The sequence below is a fragment of the Cherax quadricarinatus genome, chromosome 76 (genome assembly GCF_038502225.1).
Source record: "Cherax quadricarinatus isolate ZL_2023a chromosome 76, ASM3850222v1, whole genome shotgun sequence".
Taxonomy (NCBI): Eukaryota; Metazoa; Arthropoda; class Malacostraca; order Decapoda; family Parastacidae; genus Cherax; species Cherax quadricarinatus.
Window position 1 is genome coordinate 12,072,041 of NC_091367.1, and position 16,778 is coordinate 12,088,818.

The following is a 16,778-nucleotide window of genomic DNA, read 5'->3' on the forward strand; positions in this document are numbered from 1 at the left end:
GGTAGGGGTCGCATACTGGGACAAAATTGACCAAATTTCCCCGAAATGTTCTACATAACAAGGGGCTTTCTGTGTAGTAGTACGTTATTGATGTCAGCTAGGCCGTATACCTTGTACATGTAGTTGTAGAAATAATAATAATAATTATTTATTATTATTATTATTATGAGGGTTGGTCAGTGCAAGTGTTGGTGGAACTCACCTGTACAGTAATTGCTATGCAGTCATTGACCAGCAGTGATTGCTATGCAGTCATTGACCAGCAGTGATTGCTATGCAGTCATTAACCAGCAGTGATTACTATGCAGTCACTGACCAGCAGTGATTGCTATGCAGTCACTGACCAGCAGTGATTGCTATGCAGTCACTGACTAGTCAGATTATTGGTAACTATGTGCGGTATTATGTTGCAGCGCTGCACGGAGCCAGCAAGAGTCTGTTTGAGACACTGGCGGAGGTGTACGAGCCGGAGTGGGTGGGCCATGAGCTTCTCTACGCCCAGGCACAAAACTCTGACATGCTATGGACAGATTTCTGCCACAAGGTCCAGGACCAGACCCTCGCCCCTCTCACTGCCTACCACCAACAGTTCCCGGAGGTCAGGGTGAGTATGCACCTCTCTCTCTCTATCCTTTCCTCTTGTTTCCCTTCAGTCAATATGGACAACAGTTTCAACTTCAGACACCAAAATTAGCAGTAACCGTATAAACTGCAGTTACTACAGTAACTATAAATTGCCGTCACTACAGTAACAGTATAAACTGCCGTCACTACAGTAACAGTATAAACTGCAGTCACTACAGTAACAGTATAAACTGCGGTCACTACAGTAACAGTATAAACTGCCATCACTACAGTAACAGTATAAACTGCAGTCACTACAGTAACAGTATAAACTGCCATCACTACAGTAACAGTATAAACTGCAGTCACTACAGTAACAGTATAAACTGCCATCACTACAGTAACAGTATAAACTGCAGTCACTACAGTAACAGTATAAACTGCAGTCACTACAGTAACAGTATAAACTGCAGTCACTACAGTAACAGTATAAACTGCCATCACTACAGTAACAGTATAAACTGCCATCACTACAGTAACAGTATAAACTACCGTCACTACAGTAACAGTATAAACTGCCATCACTACAGTAACAGTATAAACTGCCATCACTACAGTAACAGTATAAACTGCCATCACTACAGTAACAGTATAAACTGCCATCACTACAGTAACAGTATAAACTGCCATCACTACAGTAACAGTATAAACTACCGTCACTACTGTAACAGTATAAACTACCGTCACTACAGTAACAGTATAAACTACCGTCACTACTGTAACAGTATAAACTACCGTCACTACAGTAACAGTATAAACTACCGTCACTACAGTAACAGTATAAACTGCCATCACTAAAGTAACAATATAAACTGCCATCACTACAATAACAGTATAAACTGCAGTCACTACAATAACAGTATAAACTGCGGTCACTACAGTAACAGTATAAACTGTGGTCACTACAATAACAGTATAAACTGCAGTCACTACAGTAACAGTATAAACTGCGGTCACTACAGTAACAGTATAAACTGCGGTCACTACAGTAACAGTATAAACTGCCATCACTACAGTAACAGTATAAACTGCCATCACTACAGTAACAGTATAAACTACCGTCACTACAGTAACAGTATAAACTACCGTCACTACAGTAACAGTATAAACTGCCGTCACTACAGTAACAGTATAAACTGCCATCACTAAAGTAACAATATAAACTGCCATCACTACAATAACAGTATAAACTGCAGTCACTACAATAACAGTATAAACTGCGGTCACTACAGTAACAGTATAAACTGCCATTACTACAGTAACAGTATAAACTGCCATCACTACAGTAACAGTATAAACTGCCATCACTACAGTAACAGTATAAACTGCAGTCACTACAGTAACAGTATAAACTGCCGTCACTACAGTAACAGTATAAACTGCAGTCATTAAACAATACTTCTCAGTTATTATACAGCAGTATAAACTGCTATACCTGAAAATTGCCAATTGTTGTCCACCTGTGCTGGAGATGCCGAAGCCAGAGGGCCAATTTTGGCACACCTCCCAGGCACCAAAATTCCTGCCTGTGGTTCAAGACAGTGGCATGCCATGCTTGTAACTAAGGGCAGACATTGCATGTGCCACTAGGGGGAAGGTGGATGGGCCCTTACAGCAGTGTACCACTGGAGACTGTTTGCGTTTATTTCAGGTACTACCGCATTCATCTGAAGGTTATTGTGGGGGGGGGGACGGGTAGAAGGTATGTAGGATAGGTGTGTTGGGGAAGGGGAGTAAAATGGGAAGGAGGTAGAAGGTATGCAAGAGAAGTGCAAGGGGGCTAGGCAAAATGGGAGGGAGATGGGAAAGATTGAATGGGGGGAAAGAAGAGTGGTGGAGAACTTGTATTTCTTACTGAAAATATTAGGAACACTAGCACTGTGTGGCTATGCTATTCTGTATGATGGCTACATGGTGGGAGAATCTACATTGATAAATATTAAATACAGTGGACCCCCGGATAACGATCAGCTCCCAACTCGACCAATTATGTAAGTTTATTTTTGTAAGTGCTTTTGTAGGTGTATTTTTAGGGGTCTGAAATGGACTAATCTAATTCACAATATTTCTTATGGGAACAAATTCGGTCTATAATGGTACCCAAACAGACTTTTGGATTGAAATAATATCGTTATGCGGGGGTCCACTGTATGTCCTGTATTTCATCCCTTAGCCTGAGTGTACATTGCACTAACCAAATTTGTTTTTATTACCTCTACTTCAGTCACCACATTCTTATTTTTCTCATAATATCTCTTGTTAATATTGGTCACTAAAAGTTTGTTTATTAAATAATTATGTGGAATATATTTAATGAATAAAATTATTATAATTATTGTTATTTTAATTTTTATATTATTGTTCAGGATGGTTTTATACATACTACTTAGGTCAGAATTACATTAACACCCCTCCTTCAGAGTGCAGGCACTGTACTTCCCATCTCCAGGACTCAGGTCCGGCCTGCCGGTTTCCCTGAATCCCTTCATAAATGTTACTTTGCTCACACTCCAACAGCACGTCAAGTATTAAAAACCATTTGTCTCCATTCACTCCTATCAAACACGCTCACGCATGCCTGCTGGAAGTCCAAGCCCCTCGCACACAAAACCTCCTTTACCCCCTCCCTCCAACCCTTCCTAGGCCGACCCCTACCCCGCCTTCCTTCCACTACAGACTGATACACTCTTGAAGTCATTCTGTTTCGCTCCATTCTCTCTACATGTCCGAACCACCTCAACAACCCTTCCTCAGCCCTCTGGACAACAGTTTTGGTAATCCCGCACCTCCTCCTAACTTCCAAACTACGAATTCTCTGCATTATATTCACACCACACATTGCCCTCAGACATGACATCTCCACTGCCTCCAGCCTTCTCCTCGCTGCAACATTCATCACCCACGCTTCACACCCATATAAGAGCGTTGGTAAAACTATACTCTCATACATTCCCCTCTTTTCCAAGGACAAAGTTCTTTTTCCACAGACTCCTAAGCACCACTCACTCTTTTTCCCTCATCAATTCTATGATTCACCTCATCTTTCATAGACCCATCCGCTGACACGTCCACTCCCAAATATCTGAATACGTTCACCTCCTCCATACTCTCTCCCTCCAATCTGATATTCAATCTTTCATCACCTAATCTTTTTGTTAATAACTTACTCTTTCCTGTAACCTTTAATTTTCTTCTTTCGCACACCCTACCAAATTCATCCACCAATCTCTGCAACTTCTCTTCAGAATCTCCCAAGAGCACAGTGTCATCAGCAAAGAGCAGCTGTACTCCCACTTTGTGTGTGATTCTTTATCTTTTAACTCCACGCCTCTTGCCAAGACCCTCGCATTTACTTCTCTTACAACCCCATCTATAAATATATTAAACAACCACGGTGACATCACACATCCTTGTCTAAGGCCTACTTTTACTGGGAAAAAATTTCCCTCTTTCCTACATACTCTAACTTGAGCCTCACTATCCTTAAAAACTCTTTGCTTTCAGTAACCTACCTCCTACACCATACACTTGCAACATCTGCCACATTGCCCCCCTATCCACCCTGTCATACGCCTTTTCCAAATCCATAAATGCCACAAAGACCTCTTTAGCCTTATCTAAATACTGTTCACTTATATGTTTCACTGTAAACACCTGGTCCACACATCCCCTACCTTTCCTAAAGCCTCCTTGTTCATCTGCTATCCTATTCTCCGTCTTACTCTTAACTCTTTCAATTATAACTCTACCATACACTTTACCAGGTACACTCAACAGACTTATCCCCCTATAAGCACTCTCTTTTATCCCCTTTGCCTTTATACAAAGGAACTATGCATGCTCTCTGCCAATCCCTAGGTACCTTACCCTCTTCCATACATTTATTAAATAATTGCACCAACCACTCCAAAACTATATCCCCACCTGCTTTTAACATTTCTATCTTTATCCCATCAATCCCGGCTGCCTTACCCCCTTTCATTTTACCTTCAACTGGCTCTTCCTCACTCCTACAAGATGTTATTCCTCCTTGCCCTATACACGAAATCACAGCTTCCCTATCTTCATCAACATTTAACAATTCCTCAAAATATTCCTTCCATCTTCCCAATACCTCTAACTCTCCATTTAATAACTCTCCTCTCCTATTTTTAACTGACAAATCCATTTGTTCTCTAGGCTTTCTTAACTTGTTAATCTCACTCCAAAACTTTTTCTTATTTTCAACAAAATTTGTTGATAACATCTCACCCACTCTCTCATTTTTATTATTGCCGATATAAACATTTTCCTGGTTATAGAGGTTTCCTTTTAATTTTTGAGGTGTTTGTCTCAGTCTTACAATTTTTAACAGAATTTGGACTTATTTTCTGATTATATTTGAAATACACTAACTAGTCTTTTCATACTTTTTTAATGAAAAGCATATTCAAATATTTGCTGCAATGTTTTAAAAATGGCTCATCATAAAAACTTCTAATAATTTGGTCTTATTTACTTATACAGAGTATAATGTGCTTATACTTCATTAATACTCTATAATGTCTTTATAAGACATTTCCCTGTTGTATGATGAATTTTAGTTTTATTCCCATCTCGGGCATTGAAAGCTGAAAAAAAAATTGTCTGTAAAATATAAAATTAAGTCTGTCATTAACTTTCAAGATACAGTATGGTTTTGCTTTACCCCAGAATCTTTTTATAACTTGCTGCATCTTTTGTGTTTAACAGAAAAAGATAGATAAACGTGGGCGCAAACTTGTAGATTACGATAGTCAGCGCCACCAGCTAGAGAACTTACAGAGGGCGAATCGGCGAGACGAGTACAAGATTGCTCGTGCACGAGATGCTCTTGAAACAGCGCGTGTCACATATGAGGTTCTCAACAAGGTATGCATTATTTCACTGTTTTTTTTTTTTTAACCTAGTGCTTGTGTGAATCTGAATTCTTGTGGGGATTGAAATTCTTGTGTCGATCTGAATACCCCTATGTGATGGTGAGCATTGCAATTTAAAATTTTGTCTTTGATTCATGCCTACCTAGGATCTTTTTCAGACTTCAAACTGGGACTGGTCCCACCTCAACCTATAATAATTCTGTCCCACTTGAATTTTTTTCCATTTCTTCCTATTCTTATACATTGCATTGCACAATACATCACTTTTTGTATTTATCGTTAAATGACCTTAGTTGTCTATAATACTAATTCTTTTCTTAATGTTAACTTTCACTTTATTCTCTACCACTTTATCTGTGAAATTTTTTAAATTTTTTCCTATTCTTATACAATGCATAGTACAGTACATCACTTTTTGTATTTATCATTAGATGACATCAGTTGCTTTTAATGCTAATTCTTTTCGTAATGTTTAGCTTTCGCTTAACTCTCAACCACTTTATCAATTTAGGTAATGTTCATTTCCTGTATTAAATTTTTTTCTCCACTTTTTTCCTCTTTCAATCGACAGGGATAATTTGCTCTTAACTTGCCATGTGATCATATTTTTAGAAGCTTCTTTATCAGCCATTTTAATTTTTTTGTTATTGCTTATTTTTATACAAATGAGATTTAATTAAAGGACTGTAAACTATGTATAGTACGTATTGTGTATATTTTAAAAAATCTCTGAACCCTTTCACTGTTGTCATCCCAAAATTAAAAGTGTTGACAGCATTGCAATTTTTCAACAATAAAAAATATTACATGTATTTTTCTTCTGAAATGGTAGAGAATCTTTTCCTGAAATATGATAGAAAAATTATGGAATTGTGCAGGCACAACGTTAGCAGTCTGGGCACAATTTATGTCCTATTTTAAGGCAATTCAGGTTTTCACTTTGACCAAATTCTTAGCTATTTTGCTAGTATGCCTTGTGTTATTTCGATTGAACGAAAGAAACCACCCATTTAACTGTCAGGACTACCCCATGAAGTGCACAGAAGTCGGCAATTTAGCCACTTTTATACAAAATTCAACAGACCAAAATGAACACTGTATGCATTCCATCCACTAAAGCAACCTATCCTCTGTTCATTAATCATATTCCAAAGCCTCCCTTATAATGCACTTGCCCTCCATTTTGAAACTATCGTTGCATGAAAATCAAAGTTTTTACTCTGTTCTTGGATAAAATATAACCAGGAATGATTGGTCATGGTTTAGGGCATCCTAATTATAATTGAAGCAGACAGTAAAAATCCACAAAACAGACCCTATCTCAGGAAAATCGTCACAATTTGAATATTTCCGTCATTTTGAGCACTATTTCAAGCTACTTTCTAGCTCTGAAACCTACCAAAATCATCTTTACTTCACTAGTGTGTTTTCCAGTTTATCAGTTGATACCAAGAACCTGCCAATAAACCATAAAACCATCCTAGAAAACACCTCAAAGTAAAAGTTTTAAACTAAACAAATTCAGGTTTACTTTTTCCCATCAAGCACCAAGTGAGGTAGCAATTTTTATATAGTGCACACTTGCTGCACAGACTCATCCTCTCATGTCAAGGCCAAAATATACTGCTCACAGCATATTTGAGGGTGCTGTGCTTAAAATGTATATCTACATGAGTAACACTGGAGTCAGTAAAGTAGATCTACATAAGAGACAGTGAAAGGGTTAAAATTTCATGGTGTCCAGGCAATCTATGAATTGTGTTAAAATTTCACAAGAACATTTTTTTTTTTTTTCCCCAGGAGCTATATGAGGAGTTGCCAGCACTGTATGACCAAAGGATCCCCAACGTTTCTGCCAGCTTACAGACCCTCTTTGCTGCTGAAGCAACTGTCATGGCAGAGTCGAGCAAGGTTACCTTTATTTCCATTTTGTAGAGTGCTGTATAGTGCTAGATGCTGTTTAATGTACATTAGTTGTGAGCTTGGAAGAATTTAATTGGGAATGTGTAAAGTGAACATAGAAAAGAGTAATGTGATGAGGGTATCAAAGAGTTAGGTAAAGAAAAATTGGATATCAGATTGGAGGGAGGGAGTATGGGAAAAGTGAATGTGTTCAGGTATTTGAGAGTAGACTTGTTGGTGGATGGGTTTATGAAAGATGAGATAAATCGTAGAAGTGATGAAGAAAAAAAGGTGGGTAGTGCTTTGAGATTTCTATGGAGAACATTATCTATGAAGGCAAAGTAGGGAATGTACGAGAGTATAGTGGTACGAACACTATTATATGAGTGCGAAGCATGGGTTGTGAATGTTGCAACAAGGAGGAGACTGGAGGGAGTGGAGATGTCATTTCTAAGGGCAATGTGTGGCATAAATATTATGCAGAGAATTCATAGTGTGGAAATTAGGAGGGGGGTGTGGAGTTACGATAAGTATTATTCAGAGGGCTGAGGAGGGGCTGTTGAGGTGGTTTGGTCGTTTAGAGAGGATGAAGCATAATAGGATGACTTAGAGGCTGTATAAATCTGTTGTGGAGGGAAGGAGAGATAGGGGTCATCCTAGGAAAGGATGGAGGGAGAAGGGGTAAAAGAGGTTTTGTGTAAAAGGGGCATGTGCGAGTGTGTTAGATATGAGTGAGTGAAGATGAATGGTTTTTGGGACTTGACAAGCTGTTGGAGTGTGATCAGGGTAATCTTTTGTGAGGGGATTCAGGAAATCAGTTAGCTGGACTCGAGTCCTGGAGGTGGGAAGTACAATGCCTGCTCTTTAGAGGAGGGGTTTGGGATATTTGCTGTTTAGAGTGACATCTAAACTGTCGTATCTGCATGTACATTTGTAGTATTTTAGCCATTGATCTTGCATAGAAAATATTTTTTTGTAATAACCTGCATTTCATTTAATCAAAAGCAATAATTTAGCTGTAGCAATGTCTTACCTTCCTTGTATCAAGCCTGATTACCTTCCATTTACCCAGGTGTTGTATGACCTCCAAGTACAGTGAGCAGTGGTTGAAGGGAAGATTTTCCAATGAGTACCCTATAATAGCAAAGATCTAATATGAAAATTGTTACTCATCACTTTACTTACAATTTTTTTTATGCTCACAGAAATATTTGACAGGATTATTATTTGCTTTAGGTTGCTAAGGAGCTCGAAGCTATTGCAGACAAATTATCAAAGGAGTGTGCCAAAGGAACATACAAAGTGAAGCGTGGAGTTGCCCCCCGCCCACTCTCTGTTGTGGAATCTTCCCCGAAAACCATCAACTCTCCGTCCATGTGAGTAGTGGTGTAACTGATAAGTAGGAAGAGGGCATTTCTTAGTGTGCGTATGTGTGTTAGTGCTTGTGTGTGAGATAATACTGATTTCTGTAGTTTTGTATGAAATTTGAACAAGGCAGGCATTGTTGTTCTATCAGGCATATACTGCAATTGCTCACTTGCCCCATGTGTAATAACCATGAGTGTGCTTTAATAAATTGTTACTGTATCTCTTTAAAATTATGTTTAGAGAATTTAAACTCACTGAAAAGTAGTATTTTAGGATGAAAGTTGTGTGTGTGTGATTGTTTTTGATGTTGAGTTGGTTAATGAAACAATTCCTAATAGGTGCTTTGCACATTGATTGACATTATGAATAGACTAGCAGTTTTGTTCTTTGAATGTTGAGTAAATCATTGAACTGGAACCACTTGTAAATGCTAACATAAAGTTTTTGTATTGGCCGAGAATATTTTTATCACAAAAAAATTAAATAGAAATTTCATAAAATTATTGGGAAAATATATTGCTTAATAAGTTATAGCAACAACATCAGTCTCTTATGATACACTTAATGGAGTCCTGAGAATTTAAGTAGATGATTAATATTAGTATAGACACAGTTGGCAAAACAGTCCCTATGAAACCTTGTTCTGCATTACTATTACCTGTCAATATTATGCCTGTACATCCATGATTAATATTCATCAAAAAATGTGACATTGACACTATAAAATACATAGTGCATTATTGACCATTATTTTTCATCACATATTAATCTTTGGGACAGGTCATTTTATTCTACTTTTAATGTAAAGGATGGCATACCTTCATAACTGCACTATTCAGTTGAGAGACTGATCTGTATTAATTAAATTGTATTGCTTTATTTCAAGATTTGAATATAGGCCTAAAAATTCTACAATTAGTTCCTGGTGCATTGATATCAACAAATTCTAAGCATGTCTACATTCCCATAAGTTAGCTGAATCTTGGTGTTAACTGTCATATTGTTTTTCAATTGACTAAATCGCATGTTTTTTTCCCAGTTTCCAGGGTATCACTTTTCTGCACCACAACTCATTATTACTTAACTTTATGCCTGTACTGATAATTAAAATTTTCCTCTAGCATTCATTATTTCAAAATACAGTACAATAAAAAGCTAATAAACCCCATAAGTGAAAATATTAAATGTCAAATTTATGTGGAAATGTTTAGAGTACTTTCCCAAGTATTTTAAGATGATTATTATTTTCTACCTGGATTAAAATTTTTTTCTAACTATTAAATGCAGAAAAGTTGTATGATGTGTATTATCGAAAGGTAAATGTGTCAGGGCCAGTCTTAATTTGCAATTTAAACTCCAAGTGTCTCTCAGTGGAAAGAACAAATAAAGGCCAAACAAATCAATTTATATTTTTATAAACATTTGGAAGAGCTCAAGATGTGTTTACTAGAATGTGCTGTGTATTGTTTGTGAAAGTCTGTCTGCTATGCTTTAGATTTTCATTAAATTTTTACAAACCTCTTATTCAAGTAGGATTTTTTTATATAATGTATATTTTTTTTTTTTTTACTGGACATTACTTTTGTAATGTTTAAAGGTAGAAAGTTGAAAGTGAACATAGATAAAAGCAGGGTGATGAGGGTATCAAATGATTTAGATAAAGAAAAATTGGATATCACATTGGAGAGAGGGAGTATGGAAGAAGTGAATGTTTTCAGATATTTTAGAGCTGACATGTCAGCAGATGGGTTTATGAAGGATGAGGTTAACCATAGAATTGATGAAGAAAAAAAGGTGAGTGGTGCGTTTAGGTATATGTGGAGACAAAAAACGTTATCTCTGGAGACAAAGAAGGGAATGTATGAAAGTATAGTGGTACCAACTCTCTTATATGGATGTGAAGCTTGAGTTGTAAATGCTGCAGTGAGGAGGTGGTTGGAGGCAGTGGAGATGTCCTGCCTAAGGACAATGTGTGGTGTAAATATTATGCAGAAAATTCAGAGTGTGGAAATTAGGAGGTGTGGAGTTGCTAAAAGTATTAGTCAGAGGGCTGAACAAGGGTTGTTTGGTCATTTAGAGAGAATGATCAAAGTAGAATGACATGGAGAGCATATAATTTTGTAGGGAAAGGAAGGTGGGGTATGGGTTGTCCTCAAAAAGGTTGGAGGGACGGGGTAAAGGAGGTTTCGTGGGCAAGGGGCTTGGACTTCCAGCAAGCAACGAATGGTTTTTGGGACCTGACAAGCTGTTGGTGTGTGAGCAGGGTAATATTTAGTGAAAGGAATTCAGGGAAACCAGTTATTTTTATATAGCCGGACTTGAGTACTAGAAATGGGAAGTACAATGCCTGCACTTTAAAGGAGGGGTTTGGGATATTGGCAGTTTGGAAAGATATGTTATATATCTTTATATATGCTTCTAAACTGTTGTATCTGGATGCCTCTGCAAAAACAGTGATTATGTATGAGTGAGGTGACATTGTTGAATGATGATGAAACTATATTCTTTTTGGGGATTTTTTTTTTTTTTTAGGGGGGGGTCACCTTGCCTCGGTGTGAGACTGCTGACTTGTTGAAAAAAAAAAATTTTGTTTTGTCTCGCCTGTTTGTTATGAAATTTATTGTTCCTTGCTTCCAAATATCTTATAATTGAATGTAAAGAGACATTTTTATCATTTTTTACACACACACATGCTCAGAAAACAAAGTTTCCTGTTGAAATCTGACAATATTAAACTCTATTGGCTGTTTGGGAAACATTTGTTATATAACTTGGGTAAGGAAACCTTGTTTCTTATATACTGAAAGAGAGGAGGACCAGGGGAGTATATGATCATGATACATAAGCACTCGGGTGATTAGACAGGGTTGATAGGGACAGACTGAGATGGGAGGAGAGGGAACCGTGGAGGACAGATGGGAGTTAAAAATGAACCCTGTTTTTTAGTCTCAGTGGTGAACAAATGAAATACACCAGATGCCATGGTGGAAGCAAACGCAGCTCAGTTTTAAGAGTAGATATGATTGAACCTTAGACGCAGGAAATCAGTAAATCCTGTCAGTAAAAGCTGCTGTAACATGGGGATTAAGAGCTGTAGCTTTATCCCTGTAAGCACACACAGACAAGTTTGTTTCCTCAGTAACTTTGTCACATTTGGAGAAGTTTGTAGATAGTGATAACCTATTTGCATAGTGTAGTTACCAGTAATAACCCATTAGTGTAGTGTAGGTGACTGATGACCCATGAGTATAGTGTAGGTGACAGTGATGGCTCTAGACCTGTTTGGTATAAGGGGACAATGACAATAATTATTAGGACTGTTTTGTTGGGCCAATGTTAAGAAGTAATTATGTTTATATGACCAGTATCTGAATTGGTACAAGAAACCTTTGCTTTGTTTGTCTTGAGAATTGAGGGTGATGTATTAAGACCAGTTGTAATGAACAGCTGCTCTCTTAGATAAGTAGTACAGTTTTTAAGGTTGTTCCATCTCTGCCAGTATTCTTTTAACACATTGGTCATTTCTCACCTAGGCAGGGTGACCCAAAAGGAAATACATTCACCATTGTTCACTCAGCAGCTGTCTTGCTAGAGGTGCATAGACATAAAAATTCTAATGATCTTGTGAACTGCAACATCCTCACCCTCCTTGCTAATTCTCTTGTTGGCTGTTTTGCTCTCTTGTCACTAGTTTGATTCTCTCTCTCTCTATCTCTCTCTATCTCTATCTCTCGCTCTCGCTCAAAAGTCAACTGACAAGGAAATCAGGCTTCTTTTTTTCGTTTCCTCTGGTGATTCCAATATTTGTCCAGCCTTTTTTTGGTCTATGGTTTCCCAAATCTGCTAAATAGAGGTTCATTAGAAGTTTTATTGTACCTTAAAAAGTGTGTGCAGTATGCTACTGCATATCAGGAAAGGAGCTGGGGGATATTTTTCTCAATATCCATAATATGATCAAACCACATCTAGTTTTTCTAGGTTTTTTACCTATATTATTATTATTTTTTATTATCACACTGGCCGATTCCCACCAAGGCAGGGTGGCCCGAAAAAGAAAAACTTTCACCATCATTCACTCCATCACTGTCTTGCCAGAAGGGTGCTTTACACTACAGTTTTTAAACTGCAACATTAACACCCCTCCTTCAGAGTGCAGGCACTGTACTTCCCATCTCCAGGACTCAAGTCCGGCCTGCCAGTTTCCCTGAACCCCTTCATAAATGTTACTTTGCTCACACTCCAACATCACGTCAAGTATTAAAAACCATTTGTCTCCATTCACTCCTATCAAACACGCTCACGCATGCCTGCTGGAAGTCCAAGCCCCTCGCACACAAAACCTCCTTTACCCCCTCCCTCCAACCTTTCCTAGGCCGACCCCTACCCCGCCTTCCTTCCACTACAGACTGATGCACTCTTGAAGTCACTCTGTTTCGCTCCATTCTTTCTACATGTCCGAACCACCTCAACAACCCTTCCTCAGCCCTCTGGACAACAGTTTTGGTAATCCCGCACCTCCTCCTAACTTCCAAACTACGAATTCTCTGCATTATATTCACACCACACATTGCCCTCAGACATGACATCTCCACTGCCTCCAGCCTTCTCCTTGCTGCAACATTCATCACCCATGCTTCACACCCATATAAGAGCGTTGGTAAAACTATACTCTCATACATTCCCCTCTTCGCCTCCAAGGACAAAGTTCTTTGTCTCCACAGACTCCTAAGTGCACCACTCACCCTTTTCCCCTCATCAATTCTATGATTCACCTCATCTTTCATAGACCCATCCGCTGACACGTCCACTCCCAAATATCTGAATACATTCACCTCCTCCATACTCTCTCCCTCCAATCTGATATCCAATCTTTCATCACCTAATCTTTTTGTTATCCTCATAACCTTACTCTTTCCTGTATTCACTTTTAATTTTCTTCTTTTGCACACCCTACCAAATTCATCCACCAATCTCTGCAACTTCTCTTCAGAATCTCCCAAGAGCACAGTGTCATCAGCAAAGAGCAACTGTGACAACTCCCACTTTGTGTGTGATTCTTTATCTTTTAACTCCACGCCTCTTGCCAAGACCCTCGCATTTACTTCTCTTACAACCCCATCTATAAATATATTAAACAACCACGGTGACATCACACATCCTTGTCTAAGGCCTACTTTTACTGAGAAATAATTTCCCTCTTTCCTACATACTTTAATTTGAGCCTCACTATCCTCATAAAAACTCTTCACTGCTTTCAGTAACCTACCTCCTACACCATACAAATGCAACATTTGCCACATTGCCCCCCTATCCACCCTGTCATATATATGCCTTTTCCAAATCCATAAATGCCACAAAGACCTCTTTAGCCTTATCTAAATACTGTTCACTTACATATTTCACTGTAAACACCTGGTCCACACACCCCCTACCTTTCCTAAAGCTGCCTTGTTCATCTGCTATCCTATTCTCCGTCTTACCCTTAATTCTTTCAATAATAACTCTACCATACACTTTACCAGGTATACTCAACAGACTTATCCCCCTATAATTTTTGCACTCTCTTTTGTCCCCTTTGCCTTTATACAAAGGAACTATGCATGCTCTCTGCCAATCCCTAGGTACCTTACCCTCTTCCATACATTTATTAAATAATTGCACCAACCACTCCAAAACTATATCCCCACCTGCTTTTAACATTTCTATCTTTATCCCATCAATCCCGGCTGCCTTACCCCCTTTCATTTTACCTACTGCCTCACGAACTTCTCCCACACTCACAACTGGCAATCGTGTCATTACGATTTCGTGAGTCATGGCTCTTCCTCACTCCTACAAGATGTTATTCCTCCTTGCCCTATACACGAAATCACAGCTTCCCTGTCTTCATCAACATTTAACAATTCCTCAAAATATTCCCTCCATCTTCCCAATACCTCTAACTCTCCATTTAATAACTCTCCTCTCCTATTTTTAACTGATAAATCCATTTGTTCTCTAGGCTTCCTTAACTTGTTAATCTCACTCCAAAACTTTTTCTTATTTTCAACAAAATTTGTTGATAACATCTCGCCCACTCTCTCATTTGTTCTCTTTTTACATTGCTTCACCACTCTCTTAACCTCTCTCTTTTTCTCCATATACTCTTCCCTCCTTGCATCACTTCTACTTTGTAAAAACTTCTCATATGCTAACTTTTTCTCCCTTACTACTCTCTTTACATCATCATTCCACCAATCGCTCCTCTTCCCTCCCGCACCCACTTTCCTGTAACCACAAACTTCTGCTGAACACTCTTAACACTGCATTTTTAAACCTACCCCATACCTCTTCGACCCCATTCCTATGTTCTCATTAGCCCATCTATCCTCCAATAGCTGTTTATATCATACCCTAACTGCCTCCTCTTTTAGTTTATAAACCTTCACCTCTCTCTTCCCTGATGCTTCTATTCTCCTTGTATCCCATCTACCTTTTACTCTCAGTGTAGCTACAACTAGAAAGTGATCTGATATATCTGTGGCCCCTCTATAAACATGTACATCCTGAAGTCTACTCAACAGTCTTTTATCTACCAATACATAATCCAACAAACTACTGTCATTTCACCCTACATCATATCTTGTATACTTATTTATCCTCTTTTTCTTAAAATATGTATTACCTATAACTAAACCCCTTTCTATACAAAGTTCAATCAAAGGGCTCCCATTTTCATTTACACCTGGCACCTCAAACTTACCTACCACACCCTCTCTAAAAGTTTCTCCTACTTTAGCATTCAGGTCCCCTAACACAATTACTCTCTCACTTGGTTCAAAGGCTCCTATACATTCACTTAACATCTCCCAAAATCTCTCTCTCTCCTCTACATTCCTCTCTTCTCCAGGTGCATACGCACTCATTATGACCCACTTTTCGCACCCAACCCTTACTTTAATCCACATAATTCTTGAATTTACACATTCATATTCTCTTTTCTCCTTCCATAACTGATCCTTCAACATTACTGCTACCCCTTCCTTTGCTCTAACTCTCTCAGATACTCCAGATTTAATTCCATTTATTTCCCCCCACCGAAACTCCCCTACCCCCTTCAGCTTTGTTTCGCTTAGGGCCAGGGCATCCAACTTCTTTTCATTCGTAACATCAGCAATCATCTGTTTCTTGTCATCCGCACTACATCCACGCACATTCAAGCATCCCAATTTTATAAAGTTTTTCTTCTTCTCTTTTTTAGTAAATGTCTACAGGAGAAGGGGTTACTAGCCCATTGCTCCCGGCATTTTAGTCGCCTCATACGACACGCATGGCTTACGGAGGAAAGATTCTTTTCCACTTCCCCATGGACAATAGAAGAAATAAAGAAGAACAAGAGCTATTTAGAAAAAGGAGAAAAACCTAGATGTATGTATATATATATGCATGTGCATGTCTGTGAAGTGTGACCAAAGTGTAAGTAGGAGTAGCAAGATATCCCTGTTATCTAGCATGTTTATGAGACAGAAAAAGAAACCAGCAATATACATGCATATATATTCTCCATGGGGAAGTGGAACCGAATTCTTCCTCCGTAAGCCATGCGTGTCGTAAGAGGTGGCTAAAATGCCAGGAGCAAGGGGCTAGTAATCCCTTCTCCTGTATATATTACTAAATTTAAAAGGCGAAACTTTCGTTTTTCCTTTTGGGCCACCCCACCTCAGTGGGAAATGGCTGGTGTGTTGAAAGAAAGATGTATATATATGTATATACATGGAGAGGAATAAATGGGATTAGGTCAGGGGTCTCTAATAGAGTTAGAGCTAAAGAAGGAATAGCAATAATGTTGAAGGATAAGCTATGGCAGGAAAAGAGGGACTATAAATGTATTAATTCAAGGATTATGTGGAGTACATTAAAGGTTGGATGTGAGAAGTGGGTTATAATGAGCGTATATGCACCTGGGGAAGAGAGAAGTATAGAGGAGAGAGAGAGATTTTGGGAAAT

General features: G+C 38.5%; 1 protein-coding gene across 9 annotated transcripts in view; it reads left to right on the forward strand.

Annotated features, from left to right (window-relative positions):
* Amph (amphiphysin) overlaps nt 1-16,778 on the forward strand; it is a 239,219-nt gene that overhangs the window by 173,290 nt on the left and 49,151 nt on the right. For all 9 annotated transcript variants that reach the window (XM_053798291.2, XM_070101290.1, XM_053798290.2 and 6 more), the window contains 4 exons: nt 414-604; nt 5,356-5,514; nt 7,323-7,433; nt 8,661-8,800. In XM_053798291.2, coding sequence (XP_053654266.1) covers nt 414-604; nt 5,356-5,514; nt 7,323-7,433; nt 8,661-8,800 — 601 coding nt within the window. The remainder of the gene's footprint in view (nt 1-413; nt 605-5,355; nt 5,515-7,322; nt 7,434-8,660; nt 8,801-16,778) is intronic.